The 17,810-nt window shown below is 47.8% G+C and overlaps 1 protein-coding gene across 1 annotated transcript in view; it reads left to right on the forward strand.

Moving 5' to 3' along the window:
- Positions 1-17,810, forward strand: part of MYBBP1A (MYB binding protein 1a) — a 225,258-nt gene that overhangs the window by 38,349 nt on the left and 169,099 nt on the right. Inside the window, exons 7-8 of the mRNA XM_075336367.1 lie at positions 9,325-9,492; positions 10,446-10,563. Coding sequence (XP_075192482.1) covers positions 9,325-9,492; positions 10,446-10,563 — 286 coding nt within the window. The remainder of the gene's footprint in view (positions 1-9,324; positions 9,493-10,445; positions 10,564-17,810) is intronic.

Here is a 17,810-nt window from a genome sequence, read left to right on the forward strand (position 1 = left end):
AAAACTTGCGGCGACCAAAAAAACGTAATTTCTTCGGCGCTCCATTGGGAGACCCAGACGATTGGGTGTATAGCTACTGCCTCCGGAGGCCACACAAAGCATTACACTAAAAAGTGTAAGGCCCCTCCCCTTCTGGCTATACACCCCCAGTGGGATCACTGGCTCACCAGTTTTCTGCTTTGTGCGAAGGAGGTCAGACATCCACGCATAGCTCCACTGTTTAGTCAGCAGCAGCTGCTGACTATGTCGGATGGAAGAAAAGTGGGCCCATATGGGGTCCCCAGCATGCTCCCTTCTCACCCCACTTGCGGTTTGTAAGGTTGAGGTACCCATTGCGGGTACGGAGGCTGGAGCCCACATGCTGTTTTCCTTCCCCATCCCCCTCAGGGCTCTGGGTGAAGTGGGATCTTACCGGCCTCCAGGCACTGAGACCGGGCTCCATCCACAGACCCAGAGACCCTGCTGGATATGGAGCTGAGTATCGTCAGGGACAGGCCCTGCTACATTAAGGTACTCTGTGTCCCCGGGCAAGCGCGCACACACACCAGCATTGCTGGGAGTGTTAGTGCGCCGGGGGCAACAGCGCAGAGCGCTCGTGCTATTAGTCACTACAGCTTTGCTGAGTGACTTTATGTATTGGGAACTGCCGCGCCGGCCGTTGCTGGGTGTTTTTTACACTGTGGCGCGGCTGGGACTTGTGGTGCGCCGGGGACTTCCGCGCGGGCCGTGCACATGGACGGCCGCGCTTATTACTCGAGTCCCCGGCTTTGCGGCCTAGTTTTCGTTTCGTTCCCGCCTCCAGCCCTGCCAGTCAGGGGAGAGGCGGGACGCTGTACAGACAGTCAGCGCCGAGGGCTGGAGTCTGCTTTGCATTCTCCAGCCCCCTTCACTGGACACAGTGGGACGCCAGTTTCCCGCTCTTGTCTGGGGCACGCCCACGGCCCGCCCCTCGTCACACGAGCTGGAGAAGGACGCCGGCAGCCATTCCTGCACGCCGTCCGAGCTGTGGAACGGAGACATGCTCTGGGCAACCAACACAGGGCTCTGGCGACCACACACCCGCGTTATAGGCGGGCGGTAAGCAGCACCTGAAGTGCTGACCCCACTAAATACCGAAGTGTCCATTTGTATTTTATGCTTGTATGCTATACACTGCACTGTAGGTCGCTATCTTTGGCTATATGACCTTCTAGATGGCGAGATAACAGCAGCAAAAACGCAAGGGTGCTAAGGCACAGGTTTTCTAGGCTGCTTGTATTACATGGCTAAAGTGTTCATTTGTACTTATGCTTGTATGCTATACATTGCACTGTACGGTCGCTACTCTTGGCTATATTCTCCTAGAGGGCTGGACAACTGCAGCAAAAATGCATGGGTGCCAAGGCACAGGCTTTATAGGCTGCTTGTACTGCATGTGCTGAAGTGTTCATTTGTATATATGCTTGTATGCTATACATTGCACTGTACGGTCGCTACTCTGGGCTATATTCTCCTAGATGGCTGGACAACAGCAGCAAAAAAGCAAGGGTGCCAAGGCACAGGCTTTCTATGCTGCTTGTATTGCATGTGCTGAAGTGTTTATGCTTGTATGTTGTACATTGCATAGATGACTAGAATACAGCAGCAAAAAAGCAACACAGGCTTTCTATGCTGCTTTTCCTGCAGATACTGTTCCACCGGCAGGTTTCACTGACCCCCATTGTGGGCAATGCTCCCCTGTAGCACTTGGTCAGCCGGGGTCTCTACTAGAAGTGGCCAAAGAAACCACCTGTGAACCCTGTCCAGGGACAGGGACGGAGATTCTCTACTAAGGCCATGGGCAATCTTGATTAATGCTCCCTGGCCACCCTCATTTGGAACGTACTCAGTACTCCGGGGGGGTCCCAGGCACGGACGGCAGTCCCAGACAGCCTAAGCTAGCTCGCTGGGTACGACACTCGGCTTCATCACTGGTCAAGGTCCCAGCAGGACGACTCTCTGTATGATGAGGCAGACGTAGCTGATCAGGGCTTTGGTCCTGACACCGCTCTCAATCCGGATACACCGGATGGGGACGCCATAGTGAATGATCTTATAGCGTCCATCAATGGAATGTTGCATATTTCTCCCTCAGCTCCCCCAGTGGAGGAGTCAGCTTCACAGCAGGAGAAATCCTTTTTCAGTACTCATGCGTAGATTGAGTACTTTTTCTGACCACGCTGACTTCAGAGACGCAGTTCAGAAACACCACGCTTACCAGATAACCGTTTTCTCCAAACGTATTAAGGAGGCACGTTATCCCTTTACCCTGATGTGGTACAGCCCTGGACCCAGGGTCCAAAGGTGGATCCCCCAATCTCCAGGCTTGCGGCTAGATCCATAGTTGCAGGGGAGATGGGAATTCACTTAAAGATGCCATTGACAGACAGATAGACCTCGGGTTGAAATCTGTCTGTGAAGCTATCAGCGTGTCGGTTGCTCCGGCATTCGCAGCCGTATGGGCACCCTAACCTATTTCAGCTGGTCTTGCGCAGCTGGTCTTGAGCACATGTACATCTGTGCCGCAGGTGGTGTCCTTAACCTCGCAATGTCTGCATTGCGACTTACCCTAGTAATGCTGTCCTGGGGGGACAGTCGAGGTTGGTCCTTCCCAGGCTCGGGCAAGTCCCAATTGTACTCGTCTAAAAGGGCTCAAAAGGCTCTGAGGGGCTCAGATTCCGGCCGGGCTCATTCACGCCCAAGGAAGGCAGCAGGAGGAACCGCTGCCAAGGCGATCTCCTCATGTATTTCAGCTCTCTCTCCCCGCATCCGCGGTTGGTGGCAGAATCTCCCGCTTCTGGGTACATTTAGCTGCCACAGGTCACAGACCGGTGGGTGAGAGACATTGTGTCTCACGTGTACAGGATAGAGCTCTGTTCTCGTCCTCCGGCTCGATTCTTCAGAACTCCCCCCCCACCCCCCCCCCACCGAGCCGATGCTCTTCTGCAGGCAGAAGGAGTGGTAATCCCTGTTCCTCTTCAGGAACAAGACACGGTTTTTTCCTCCAATCTTATTGGGGTGCCAAAAAAGGGTGGCTTTTTCCGTTCCGTTCTGGACCTAAAACTGCTCACCAAGCACGTGAAGGCCAGGCGGTTCCGGATGTAACCCTCCGCTCCGTCATTGCCTCAATGTCTCAAGGAGATTTTCCTAGCATCAATAGACATCAGGTTGCTTATCTCCTCGTGCTGATTGCTCCAGAGCACCAGCGTTTGCTACGTTTCGTTATTGAAGACGAGCATCTTCAGTGCGTAGCCCTGCCCTTCGGTCTGGCGACAGCCCTACGGGTTTTCACCAAGTTCAGGGCAGCAGTGGGAGCAGTCCTGCACTCTCAGGGTCACTCTGTGATCCTTACTGGACGATCCACTTGTCAAGGCACCCTCTCAAGAGGCATGCCGACACAGCCTGAACGTGGCGCTGGAGACTCTCCAGAGTTTCGGGTGGATCATCAACTTTTCAAGGTTACATCAGGCACCGACCCAATCGCTGACATATCTGGGCATGGAGTTTCACACTCCCTCAGCGTTGGTGAAGCTTCCGCTGGACAAGCAGCGTTCACTACAGACGGGGGTGCAGTCTCTCCTTCAAGGCCAGTCACACCCCTTAAGACGCCTCATGCAGAGGCAGTCACCTTCACGCAGTTTCACTGCGTCCACTTCAATGGGACATGCTTTGCCAATGGGTTGGGGAGTCGACGTCCCTAGAAAGGAACGTTTCCCTTCTCAGACGGTCAAGGACTCTCTCCAGAGGAGTCCATCCTTCAGATCAATGTTCTGGAAATCTGGGCAGTGCATCTTGCCCTGCAAGCCTTCCAGCAGTGGCTGGAAGGAAAACAGATCCGAATTCAGTCGGACAATTCCACAGCGGTGGCAGACATCGCCCACCAAGGCGGAACACGCATCGCCAAGCCTACCAGGCAATCCGGCGGATTCTGATGTGGGTGGGGGACAGAGCATCCACCATATCCGCAGTTCACATCCCGGGCGTAGAAAATTGGGAAGCAGACTTCCTCAGTCGCCTGGGCATGGACGCAGGGGAATGGCCTCTGCACCCAGTATGGTGTCAGGAAATCTGTAGCCGCTGGAGGATGCCGGACGTCGACCTAATGGCGTCTCGGCACAACAACAAGGTCCCGATTTTCATGGCGCGGTCTCACGAGCAAAGAGCTCTGGCGGCAGGCGCCCTAGTTCAGGATTGGTCGCAGTTCCAGCTACCCTATGTGTTTCCTACTCTGGCACTGTTGCCCAGAGTGCTACGCAAGCTCAGCTCCGCTTGCTGCCGCGCCATCCTCGTCGTCTCAGACTGACCGAGGAGGTCGTGGTCCCGGATCTGTGGCATCTCACGGTCGGCCAACCGTGGGCACTCTCAGACCGGCCAGACGTACTGTCCCAAGGGCCGTTTTTTCCACTGAATTCTACGGCCCTGATCCGGACTGTGTGGCCATCGAGTCCGAGATCCTAGCGTCTTCAGGATTATCTCAAGACGTCATTGCCACCATGAGACGGGCTAGGAAGCCGACGTCTGCCAAAATCTCCCACAAGACGTGGAAGTTATTCTTATCTTGGTGCTCTGCTTAGGGAGTGTCTCCCTGGCCATTTGCATTGTCTCCTTTTTCCCCCCTTCCTGCATCTGGATTGGGAAAAGGTTTGTCGCTCGGCTCCCTTAAAGGACAAGTCGCAGCGCTGTCGGTATTCTTTCAGAAGCGCCTAGTACGACTTCCTCAGGTACGCACGTTCCTGCAGGGGGATTATCACATTGTCCCTCCGTACAAGAGGCCGTCAGACCCATGGGATCTGCACAGGGTATTAATTGCTCTCTAGGAGCCGCCCTTCGAGCCTCTGAGGGTTGTTTTCACTTTCTCGACTTTCACAGAAAGTGGCCTTTCTGGTAGCGGTCACGTCTCTTCGGAGAGTGTCAGAACTAGCAGCGAGGTCATCCAGAGCTCCCTTCCTGGTGTTCACCAAGATAAGGTAGTGCTGCGTCCGATCCCAGAGTTTCTCCCTAAGGTGGTATCCCCTTTTTATCACAATCAGGATATCTCCTTACCTTCCTTTTCTCCATTTCATCGATATGTAATGGCTTTGCATTGTTGGATCTGGTGTAGAGCACCCAGAATCTACATTCCCGCACGGCGCTCCTGCGCCGCTCGGATGCACTCTTTGTCCTTGTCACTGGTCAGCGCAAGGGATCGCAGGCTGCAACATCCACCCTGGCTCAATGGATCAAGGAACCAATCCTTGAAGCCTACCGTTCTACGGGGCTTCCGGTTTCATCAGGGCTGAAGGCCCATTCTACCAGAGCCGTGGGTGCGTCCTGGGCATTACGGCACCAGGCTACGGCTCAACAGGTGTGCCAGGCAGCTACCTGGTCGAGTCTGCACACTTTCACCAAACATTATCAGGTGCATACCTATGCTTCGGCGGACGCCAGCCTAGGTAGAAGAGTCCTGCAGGCGGCAGTTGCCTCCCCGTAGGGGAAGGCTGTCTTGCAGCTCTAACATGAGGTATTTCTTTACCCACCCAGGGACAGCTTTTGGACGTCCCAATCGTCTGGGTCTCCCAATGGAGCGCCGAAGAAGAAGGGAATTTTGTTACTTACCGTAAATTCCTTTTCTTCTAGCTCCTATTGGGAGACCCAGCACCCGCCCTGTTGTCCTTCGGGATTTTTGGTTGTTTTCGGGTACACATGTTGTTCATGTTGAATGGTTTTCAGTTCTCCGATGTTACTTCGGAGTGAATTTGTTTAAACCAGTTATTGGCTTTCCTCCTTCTTGCTTTTGCACTAAAACTGGTGAGCCAGTGATCCCACTGGGGGTGTATAGCCAGAAGGGGAGGGGCCTTACACTTTTTAGTGTAATGCTTTGTGTGGCCTCCGGAGGCAGTAGCTATACACCCAATCGTCTGGGTCTCCCAATAGGAGCTAGAAGAAAAGGAATTTACGGTAAGTAACAAAATTCCCTTCTTTGGCGTTTGGAATTTTTTCGCCACTACGCCGTTTACCAATCAGATTAATTGATTTTATATTTTGATAGATCTGGCATTTCTGAACGCGGCGATACCAAATATGTGTATATTTATTTGTTTTTTAACCCTTTAATTTTCAATGGGGGGAAAGGGGGGTGATTTGAACTTTTAGGTTTTGTTTTTTTTTTTTTTTTTTAAAACTTTTTTTTTTACTTGTTTTTTTTTAATTTTACTAGTCCACCTAGTGGGCTATAGCGATCAGCAATCCGATCGCTATTATCTATCTGCTGATCACAGCAATACAGCTGTAAACAGCAGATTCAGTCTCATTCGTTTTCCCTCGGCCGAGAGCAGAGGGAAAAACAAAGTGAAACATCATAGCAGCAGGCGTCATCACATGACCCTGTGCTACGATGGCAACCACCGATAGTCACGTGATAACACACGTGACTTCCGGTGGGGGCGGCGGTAAGTAAAAAAACATGGCCGCGCGCATTTAAATCTTGCTGCCAGACTTTGGCAGCAAGATTTAAGGGGTTAATGGCCACGGGTGGAAGCAATTCCACCCGCGGCTAGCAGGCACACATGTCAGCTGTTGAAAACAGCTGATATGTGTGCCGATCCACGCCGCCTGCCCACGGCAGGGGGCGGGGCTTAACGGGACACGATCCTGGACGGATAGATCCGTCCAAGGTCGTGAAGGGGTTAAAGTGGTTTTCCCTTTTGTACAAAACATTTTAAGAAATAGATTTTGTGATAAAAATAATAAGTTCCACAACGGTTGTATTTTAAAAAATAAAATGTTCCTCTGGATAATTTTAGATATGAGTCCCTGCTATGTACTGTGTAATGGCCACATCTGACCATACAGGGACATGGTCTGATCATATCACATCTCCTGGACTGTGGAGGACACAGGAGTATAAAGACAAGATAGCATGGGATCGTAGCTGATTCTTTTCGTCAGGTAAAACATTTACTTGCCTGCATTTAAACATGTTTTACCTCACAGAAAGCAGCATCTGCGATCCTATGCTGTGATATCTTTTATACATTTTCCCTTCCTCCCCTGCCCAGGGACTGTGGTATGATGAGACTATGTCCCTGTACGGTCAGACACGGCCATTACACAGTACATAGCAGGGACACATATATAAGATTATCTTAGCTCAGGAATTTTTTTTTTTTTTACTCCTCCAATTGTGAACTTATTTCTACTCTTAGTTATTGATTAAAATCTACTTTGTTTGTAGGATAACCCCTTTTAAAGGCATCCAGCCATCAGATTTATCCCCTATAAACTGTGGCCACCACCAGTAAGCTCTTATATACAGTACTAGAAGGTGGCCCGATTCTAACGCATCGGGTATTCTAGAATTTATTGTGTAGTTAATGTATGATTTGTGTTTATATAGATGTTGTTGTGTGTAGTTGCCAAGTGTTTGTGTAGGGCGCTGTAAATGTTCTGGGTGTTGTCTAGGTGTGGGGGTGTGTGAGAGCGGTGTTGTTTGTGTGTTGCGTTGTGTGTGTTGCGTTTGTGGAGCGCTGTGTGTCTGCAGTGTTGTCTGTGTGTGGGGGTGTGTTGTGCGGTTTGTGTGGTTGTGGGGTGCGTGTTTTGGGGGAGGTATGTTTTGTGCAATGTGTGTGCAGTATGTGCGTATATTTGTGTGTGCCGCGGTGTTTGTGTTGAGTGTTGTGTGTGTGCGGCGTTGTCTGTGCAGGGCGGTGTTTGTTGTTCTCAGTGTGTGTGTGGTGTGTTGTGCCTGCCCATGGTGCCCCTTGGCTGCTGCCCCAGTGCTGTGCCCTGGTGCCCCCTGTGGCTGCTGCCCACCTTCCCCCAGGGGCAGGGGATTGCTGTCTCCTCTTCCTCATTCCCCTCCTGTTTACCTCTGTCTCTTCTCCTTCTTTCCTTATCTGCTCCTTGCCCTTTTCTCCTCTAGATGATTCCTATCATCTGCACTGCAGCACTAATGCTGGGAGTTGTAGTGCAGAAATATTACTCCAGTCCTTGTACCATTCTCCCCTGTCAAGTTCTTACTTTTGGGAAAAGTTGAGTATGGGTTAATGAAAACCACGGTCGCACTGACAGCGAATATCCGCACCCCCCCAAAAAAACAGAACCGAAAAAACGTACACACAGACGGGGCCGAGCGGGCGAACGTGTGCCGGGGGCAGGGCCGAGCGGGCGAACGTGTGCCGGGGGCAGGGCCGAGCGGGCCGCTGGGGGTGGGGCCGAGCGGGCCAACGTGTGTCGGGGGTGGGGCCGAGCGGGCCAACGTGTGCCGGGGGTGGGGCCGAGCGGGCCAACGTGTGCCGGGGGCGGGGCCGAGCAGGCCATCGTGTGCCGGGGGCGGGGCCGTGCGGGCGAGGCGTCAGCGTATGCCAGCTCCCTGCACATGTTACGGGAGCCGGGGTAAGCTAGTAACCATGATACACATTAGGTAACTAAGGGAAGCACATCCCATAGTTACCCGATGTGTATCATCGTTACCAGCGTACACTGGCTCCGTCACGATCCCAGCATCGCAAGGTTACGTCTGGGCTGGGTTGCCGGTGTGGACTCCTGGGAGTCGGGGCTTCGTTTGAATTCGGGGGAAGGGGCGTGGCCAAACGGGTGATGAAGACAGACAGAATAAGGTATTTTTTTTTATATATATATATATATATATATTAGTGCCCAGGCTGCTCTGAATAACGTAAAATAACAGCTTTTATTATACTCACCAGTGGGGCGGTCCGGTCCGATGGGCGTCACTAGTCTTAGTTCGGCACCTCCTGTCTTCCTTTCATTATCAACCTTCTTCCCAACTCCGTGCAGATAACGTGTCCTACCTCATTCACACAGAGGTTACTGGTGGTGGCCGCAGCTTATAAGGGACAAAACTGGTGACAGGTTCCCTTTTAAGTTTGTAAGTTATTGCTAATCAATAGGATAGGGAATAATTTCCTGATCTGTGGGGTCTGGCCGATTTTACCCCCACCAATCCAGAGAACTGGGACTCCAAAGGGCCCCTTGTGAATTAAACTGTGGTTGATAATGTGCATTGCCGCTCTATTCATTTTTATATGCGTGTCGAAGACTAGCCGACCACAGCACTTTACCTTCTCCACCAGGTCTATTCAGAATGAATGTAGCGGAGGTACCCAATATTGCTCACCACTACATTCATTCACAACACACTGGATTAATGGGGTTCCAAACGATCGGGAAGCTATCACCCATCCGATGGGTAGGGGATAACTTCCAAACTTGACACAGCCCCTTTAAAGCTTTCCCTCAAACTTTTACAAAAGATAAATCAAGTACATGAACAAATGAATATTCCTTTTTTCTCTCCATTTCCAGGTTGGTTGATTTGCTAAAAATGGCTGCTAAGTCTGTTAAGAAAGAGAAGTGCCTGCCTGGAGTAGCTCTTGATGTCCTGAGGATTGCTGTGAAGGAGAAGGCTTTTGAATTATTTTGGACTGACGTCGTGGAGCTTGGTTTGATGGAGGAAGATAATGCACCATGCATGTATGTTTTCAGTAATCTCTTCAGCCTTGCATTATATTTAATTAGCTTTGCAAGGGTGCATCCACTGCTCAGCCCCCACCTTATTAGATGGCAATAGCAGCCAAGAAAGTGCTAATGTATGCCTTCATTTATTTTAACTTTTTTAAAGGGAACCTGTCACCGAATGATTATAATACTCACCTAACGGCCGGTGCAGAGCAGACTGGTCGGCTGGGCGTCTCCGGATCCGGCGCCTCCTCTTTCGGCCATCTTTGACCTCCTTCTGAAACCGGGGTGCATGACGCGTCCTACGTCATGCAAACAAGCCGACATTGAGATCCTGCACAGGCGCACTTTGATCTGCCCTGTGTATCAAAGTATTGTAGTGCGTCTGCGCGGGACCTCAATGTCGGCTAGTGTACATGACGTCGGATGTGTCATCCACACTAGCTTCAGAAGAAGGAGAACAAAGATGGCCGAAAGAGGAGGCACGGACCTGGAGACGCCCATCTCACCGACCGTTAGGTGAGTATTACAAACATCTGGTGACTGGTTCCCTTTAAGGCTTCATCTGCTGATACCACTCTGTAACCCTTTATGCCCTATTAATGTGTTTTTTGACACCGGATGGGTTTGCCCCTCGGTCAAGGCTTCTCTTAATAAGGCTAAATGGAGGGCTGCTTAGAGGAGTTGCATGTTAGCCCAAACGCTTGTGGCTGGTATCTACTATAACATTTCCCCACCCACCAGCTGCTTTCAGAAACTGTATTGTCTAAATGCGAATTTAAACAAACATAACCTCTGAACGCTTAAAAGGATGTTGGGTCAGATTCTGTTTTAAAGAAAAGAGACAACCCCTTTAACAGTGTAATAAGGTGTATAAAACAGAGATGTATGTGATGCTTTGTAAAGTCATTGCACTTGTCTTGCATAAGCTACTGATGACGCTAAGTAACGAGAGTTGTTTCTTTCAGTTACCTCTGTTACAGGCTTCTTGGAGCTGCTTTGCCTTTGCTGGACACAAATCAGTTGCAAATGATACTTCATGGAAACGTCATGTTACGTTATGGGGAACATGTTGTCTCAACTCAGGTAAGAGAAAGCAGAATTTATCTAGAATATATATGCATGAACCTAGGTTATACATTGCACTGTTATGTTATCCCTTCTCTGTACCAATGAGCAGATGCACAAGCCCCAACACATGTTGCTGACTTGCCCCTTCACTTTTAAAGACTACCTGTATATGTTAGACCTAGATGCCCTGGATCGGTGGCATACTATTCTTGGATGGGTTAGATGGAGCCACAGGCAACATACACAACTATTGCATTCAGTAACTCTCAGTTGATGTCTGATTGTAGTCATTCTTTTCCTTCATCTTCTCCATCCATTCCAAATCACTATGAATTGTCTGCAGAGTTTCTGACCAAACATGTTTTATCACTTAGTTTTTAATTGTACTCCCCATCCTGGTGATGTAAACTAGAATGTGCACATTATTATTATTTATTATTATAGCGCCATTTATTCCATGGCGCTTTACAAGTGAAAAGGACATACATAAAAAAACAAGTACAACAATCATTAACAATACAAGGCAGATTGGTACAGGAGGAGAGAGGACACTGCCCGTGAGGGCTCACAGTCTACAGGGAATGGGTGAGGATTAGAGCTGATCCAACGCCCAAAAAACCGGGGCTGGCGGATCACCGACAGACTTAAAAATAAGTCTGATCTGCTCTGGAATCCGGTGCCCATATAAGTCAATGGGCACCGGAATCCGGAGATTAAAAACGTTTGTGGAGGGGATGGGGGGTAGGAGCGCGCGTGGTGTACTCGCTGACATGGTGGCACACTTCTTCCGGGTCACAGTTTTCTCTTCCGGAGCCAACAATTCAATATTCATTGTTTTGCACGTTCACCGGCGCGTGTCATTGGTCACAGACGGCCGGTGGGCGGGGAAAGCAGTGTATCCGGCTTTTTTTATATATATGTATATGTGTGTGTTTGTGTGTATATGTGTGTGTGTGTATGTGTATATATATATATATATATGTATGTATGTATGTATGTATGTATGTATGTATGTATGTATGTATGTATGTGTGTGTATATGTATATGTGTATATATATATAATATATATAAATATTTAAATAAATAATTAAAAAACCCGACGTGCGGTCCCCCCCTAATTTTAACCCCTTCACCCCCGGCCACTAAAACACCCTAATGACCGGGCCATTTTTTGCAATTCTGACCAGTGTCACTTTGACAGGTTATAACTCTGGAACGCTTCAACGGATCCCGGCGATTCTGACATTGTTTTTTCGTGACATATTGTACTTCATGATAGTGGTAAATTTAGGCTGATATTTTTTGCGTTTATTTGTGAAAATTTTGGAAATTTGGCGAAAATTTTGAAAATTTTGCAATTTTTAAACTTTGAAATTTTATGCCTATAAATCTGGGAGATATGTCACACAAAATAGTTACTACATAACATTTCCCACTTGTCTACTTTAGACCAGCGCAATTTTCGAAACAAAATTTTTTTTCGTTAGAAAGTTAGAAGGGGTCAAAGTTCATCAGCAATTTCTCATTTTTCCAACAAAATTTACAAAACCATTTTTTTTAGGGACCACATCACATTTGAGGTGACTTTGAGAGGCCTAGGTGACAGAAAATACCCCAAAGTGACCCCATTCTAAAAACTGCACCCCTCACACTGCTCAAAACTAAATCTAAGAAGTCTATTAACCCTTTAGGTAGTTCACAGGAACCAAAGCCATGTGGAAGGAAAAAATTAAAATTTTACTTTTTTACATGAAAATATTACTTTAGCCATAAAAATTTACATTTTCACAAGGGAGAAAAGAGAAAGTGCACCCTACAATTTATTGTGCAATTTCTCCTGAGTACGCTGATACCCCATGTGTGGTAAAAATCAATTGTTTGGGCGCACGGCAGAGCTCGGAAGGTAAGGAGCGCCATTCGAATTTTTGAAAGCAAAATTAGCTGGACTCATTATTGGACGCCATGTCGGGTTTGGAGACCCGTTGAGGTGCCTAAACAATGGAGCTCCCACACAAGTGACCCCATTTTGGAAACTAGACCCCTCATGGAATTTATCTAGATGTTTAGTGAGCACTTTGAACCCCTGGGGGCTTCACAGAAGTTTATTACATTGTGCCGAGAAAATATATTTTTTTTTTTTTACCACAAAATTGTTACTTCAACCATGTAGCTTTTTTTTTCACAAGGGTATTAGGAAAAAACACACAATAAAACGTATTGTGCAATTTCTTCTGAGTACGCCGATATCTCATATGTGGTGGAAATCAATTGTTTGGGCGCACAGCAGGGCTCAGAAGGCAAGGAGGGCCATTTGACTTTTTGAACGCAAAATTGTCTGGAATCGTTAGCGGATGCCATGTTGCGTTTGGAGACCCCCTGAGGTGCCTAAACAATGGAGCACCCCCACAAGTGACCCCATTTTGGAAACTAGACCCCTCATGGAATTTATCTAGATGTTTAGTGAGCACTTTGAACCCCTGGGGGCTTCACAGAAGTTTATTACATTGTGCCGAGAAAATATTTTTTTTTTTTTTTACCACAAAATTGTTACTTCAACCATGTAGCTTTTTTTTTCACAAGGGTATTAGGAAAAAACACACAATAAAACGTATTGTGCAATTTCTTCTGAGTACGCCGATATCTCATATGTGGTGGAAATCAATTGTTTGGGCGCACAGCAGGGCTCAGAAGGCAAGGAGGGCCATTTGACTTTTTGAACGCAAAATTGTCTGGAATCGTTAGCGGATGCCATGTTGCGTTTGGAGACCCCCTGAGGTGCCTAAACAATGGAGCACCCCCACAAGTGACCCCATTTTGGAAACTAGACCCCTCATGGAATTTATCTAGATGTTTAGTGAGCACTTTGAACCCCTGGGGGCTTCACAGAAGTTTATTACATTGTGCCGAGAAAATATTTTTTTTTTTTTTTACCACAAAATTGTTACTTCAACCATGTAGCTTTTTTTTTCACAAGGGTATTAGGAAAAAACACACAATAAAACGTATTGTGCAATTTCTTCTGAGTACGCCGATATCTCATATGTGGTGGAAATCAATTGTTTGGGCGCACAGCAGGGCTCAGAAGGCAAGGAGGGCCATTTGACTTTTTGAACGCAAAATTGTCTGGAATCGTTAGCGGATGCCATGTTGCGTTTGGAGACCCCCTGAGGTGCCTAAACAATGGAGCACCCCCACAAGTGACCCCATTTTGGAAACTAGACCCCTCATGGAATTTATCTAGATGTTTAGTGAGCACTTTGAACCCCTGGGGGCTTCACAGAAGTTTATTACATTGTGCCGAGAAAATATATATTTTTTTTTTACCACAAAATTGTTACTTCAACCATGTAGCTTTTTTTTTCACAAGGGTATTAGGAAAAAACACACAATAAAACGTATTGTGCAATTTCTTCTGAGTACGCCGATATCTCATATGTGGTGGAAATCAATTGTTTGGGCGCACAGCAGGGCTCAGAAGGCAAGGAGGGCCATTTGACTTTTTGAACGCAAAATTGTCTGGAATCGTTAGCGGATGCCATGTTGCGTTTGGAGACCCCCTGAGGTGCCTAAACAATGGAGCACCCCCACAAGTGACCCCATTTTGGAAACTAGACCCCTCATGGAATTTATCTAGATGTTTAGTGAGCACTTTGAACCCCTGGGGGCTTCACAGAAGTTTATTACATTGTGCCGAGAAAATATTTTTTTTTTTTTTTACCACAAAATTGTTACTTCAACCATGTAGCTTTTTTTTTCACAAGGGTATTAGGAAAAAACACACAATAAAACGTATTGTGCAATTTCTTCTGAGTACGCCGATATCTCATATGTGGTGGAAATCAATTGTTTGGGCGCACAGCAGGGCTCAGAAGGCAAGGAGGGCCATTTGACTTTTTGAACGCAAAATTGTCTGGAATCGTTAGCGGATGCCATGTTGCGTTTGGAGACCCCCTGAGGTGCCTAAACAATGGAGCACCCCCACAAGTGACCCCATTTTGGAAACTAGACCCCTCATGGAATTTATCTAGATGTTTAGTGAGCACTTTGAACCCCTGGGGGCTTCACAGAAGTTTATTACATTGTGCCGAGAAAATATTTTTTTTTTTTTTTACCACAAAATTGTTACTTCAACCATGTAGCTTTTTTTTTCACAAGAGTATTAGGAAAAAACACACAATAAAACGTATTGTGCAATTTCTTCTGAGTACGCCGATATCTCATATGTGGTGGAAATCAATTGTTTGGGCGCACAGCAGGGCTCAGAAGGCAAGGAGGGCCATTTGACTTTTCGAACGCAAAATTGTCTGGAATCGTTAGCGGATGCCATGTTGCGTTTGGAGAGCCCCTGATGTGCCTAAACAGTGGAAACCCCCCACATGTGACCCCATTTTGGAAACTAGACCCCTCATGGAATTTATCTAGATGTTTAGTGAGCACCTTTATCCCCCAGGTGCTTCACATTAGATTAGAACATTGAGCCGAGAAAATAAAAAAATCTTATTTTCTCAACAAAAATGTTCTTTGAGCAAAAAATTTTTAATTTTCCCAAGCATATCAGGAAAAATTGCCCCATATAATTTGTTGTGCAATTTCTCCTGAGTACGCAGATACCCCATATGTGGTGGAAAACCACTGTTTAGGCGCATGGCAGGGCTCAGACGGGAAGAAGGGACATTTTGGAGTGCAGATTTTGAGGAATGATCTGCGGGTGTCAAGTCGCATTTGGAGAGCCCCTGATGTGCCTAAACAGTGGAAACCCCCCACATGTGACCCCAATTTGGAAACTAGACCCCTCATGGAATTTATCTAGATGTTTAGTGAGCACCTTTATCCCCCAGGTGCTTCACATTAGATTGGAACATTGAGCCGAGAAAATAAAAAAATCTTATTTTCTCAACAAAAATGTTCTTTGAGCAAAAAATTTTTAATTTTCCCAAGCATATCAGGAAAAATTGCCCCATATAATTTGTTGTGCAATTTCTCCTGAGTACGCAGATACCCCATATGTGGTGGAAAACCACTGTTTAGGCGCATGGCAGGGCTCAGACGGGAAGAAGGGACATTTTGGAGTGCAGATTTTGAGGAATGATCTGCGGGTGTCAAGTCGCATTTGGAGAGCCCCTGATGTGCCTAAACAGTGGAAACCCCCCACATGTGACCCCATTTTGGAAACTAGAACCCCCAAGGAACCTATGTAGATATGTGCTGAGCATTTTGAACCCCCATGTCCCCCATATTGATCCAGAGGAAGGCAAAAACCCCATGCATCAAAAACTCCACATTAGGGGAAAAATTCCTTCCCGACTCCTCATATGGCAATCAGACTAGTTCCCTGGATCAATGCCCCATCCCAAAATTAGTGTTGCGTCTTGAAGATGAAAGTAAGTGTTTTTATTACGGGAGTGAACGTCAGGTTGGCATGTGTTGGAGATAATGTCAAGTTGGCATGGGAGTGTTTTTTTTTATATTATTTTTTTTTGGCTGTGTGTGTTATGTGAGTTGAGGGGAATAAGTCAGAATGGTATGTGTGAGTGCCGTTTTTTTTGTGTGTGTGTATGTTGTGTGAGTTGTGGGGAGTATGTCAGGTTGGCATGTATGTATGGTAGATTCTGAAACAGTCCGGGATGCAGAGTCCAGGTTTGTCGGGGCAGGTGTCGCATTGCCATGTTGTGTCCTTTCTAATCCCGTTCCTGTGGCACACTCTACACCTTCTCTGTGTCCTACCTTTTCTGGCTGCTTGCGGGACCTTGCCTGGGAAATGTTGCCCTCGTACAAAACGAGAACCTTCAGTTCCAGAGGTACTGGGGGCCGCTGCCTCCTGATCTCCAAACATCAGGGCCTTGACCACTTCCTCCTGGAACTGAAGGAAGGTGTTGGTGCTGCCTGCACATCGTGATAGCACGAACGCGTTGTACAGTGCCATCTGTACGAGGTGCACAGCCAGCTTCTTGTACCACACCTTAGCCTTTCGTGCTGCACTGTAGGGCTGGAGGACTTGATCAGAGAGATCAACTCCCCCCATGTACCGGTTGTACCCCAGGCAACAGTTAGGTTTCTGGACCTGTGAAAGAGAACCCCGAACTGTGGTGGTGGTGGTGCCAGGATCATGGATTGTGGTCAAGAAAAAGACGTCCCTCTTGTCTCTGAACTTGACCACAAGCATGTTGTCGCTACACTGGGCTCTGCTCTCGCCCTTTCGGAGCAGCTGCCCAGTTAGCGACGTAGGGAGACCCCTCTGGTTTCTGCGCACAGTACCGCACGCTGCAGTAGCTCTGGCAGAGAGGGATCTGAATAGTGGGATGCTGGTATAAAAGTTATCAACATACAAGTGATAACCCTTATCCAGCAGTGGGTGCACCAAATCCCACACTATTTTCCCACTCACCCCCAGAGAAGGTGGGCATTCTGGGGGTTCGATCTGGGTGTCTTTTCCCTCATAAACTCTAAACCTGAGAGTATACCCTGAGGTACTCTCGCAGAGTTTATAGAGTTTGATTCCATACCTGGCCCTCTTGTTGGGCAGGTACTGACGGAATCCCAGCCTTCCCTTGAAGTGGATGAGGGTTTCATCGACGCAGATTTCCCTTTCGGGAATGTACACTTCAGCAAACTTGTTGCTGAAGTGATCGATGACCGGACGAATTTTGAAAAGTCTTTCAAAATTCGGGTCATCTCGGGGAAGACACTCCGAATTGTCCCTGAAATGAAGAAATTTATGGATTGACTCAAAACGGTGACGGGTCATTACCATGCGAAATACTGGAGTGTTATTTATAATATCTACACTCCAGTATTTGCGGATTTCAGGCTTCTTCACCAACCCCATATTAAGAACCAGACCCCAGAACTTCATCATTTCAACTGCGTCAATGGGAGACCAGTCAGAAAATGAGGAAGCAGCGTTTTGAGCCAAAAAATGTTCGGCGTACAAATTGGTTTGCACCACCATGAGACTTATGAACTGCTCAGTGAAAAAAACTTTGAAAAAATCTAGTTCACTGAGGTTGGCAGTCTCAAACTGGATTCCTGATTGGGGGATGAAGTCCGGAATCCGTGGTGCAAAGTTTGCAGGGGCCGGGGACCAGAGGGGATCACTAGTGCTAGGCTGGGGGGCACTAGCACTAGTGCTGGTTTGGGGGGCAGTAGCACTAGTGCTGGATTGGGGGGCAGTAGCACTAGTGCTGGATTGGGGGTCACTCACTCTTGGCTGATGTCCACTTCTTCTTCTGTGGCTTCTTCGTAATTCTTCTTCACTGGAGGA

This window comes from Anomaloglossus baeobatrachus, chromosome 2 (genome assembly GCF_048569485.1).
Source record: "Anomaloglossus baeobatrachus isolate aAnoBae1 chromosome 2, aAnoBae1.hap1, whole genome shotgun sequence".
NCBI classification, from domain to species: Eukaryota; Metazoa; Chordata; class Amphibia; order Anura; family Aromobatidae; genus Anomaloglossus; species Anomaloglossus baeobatrachus.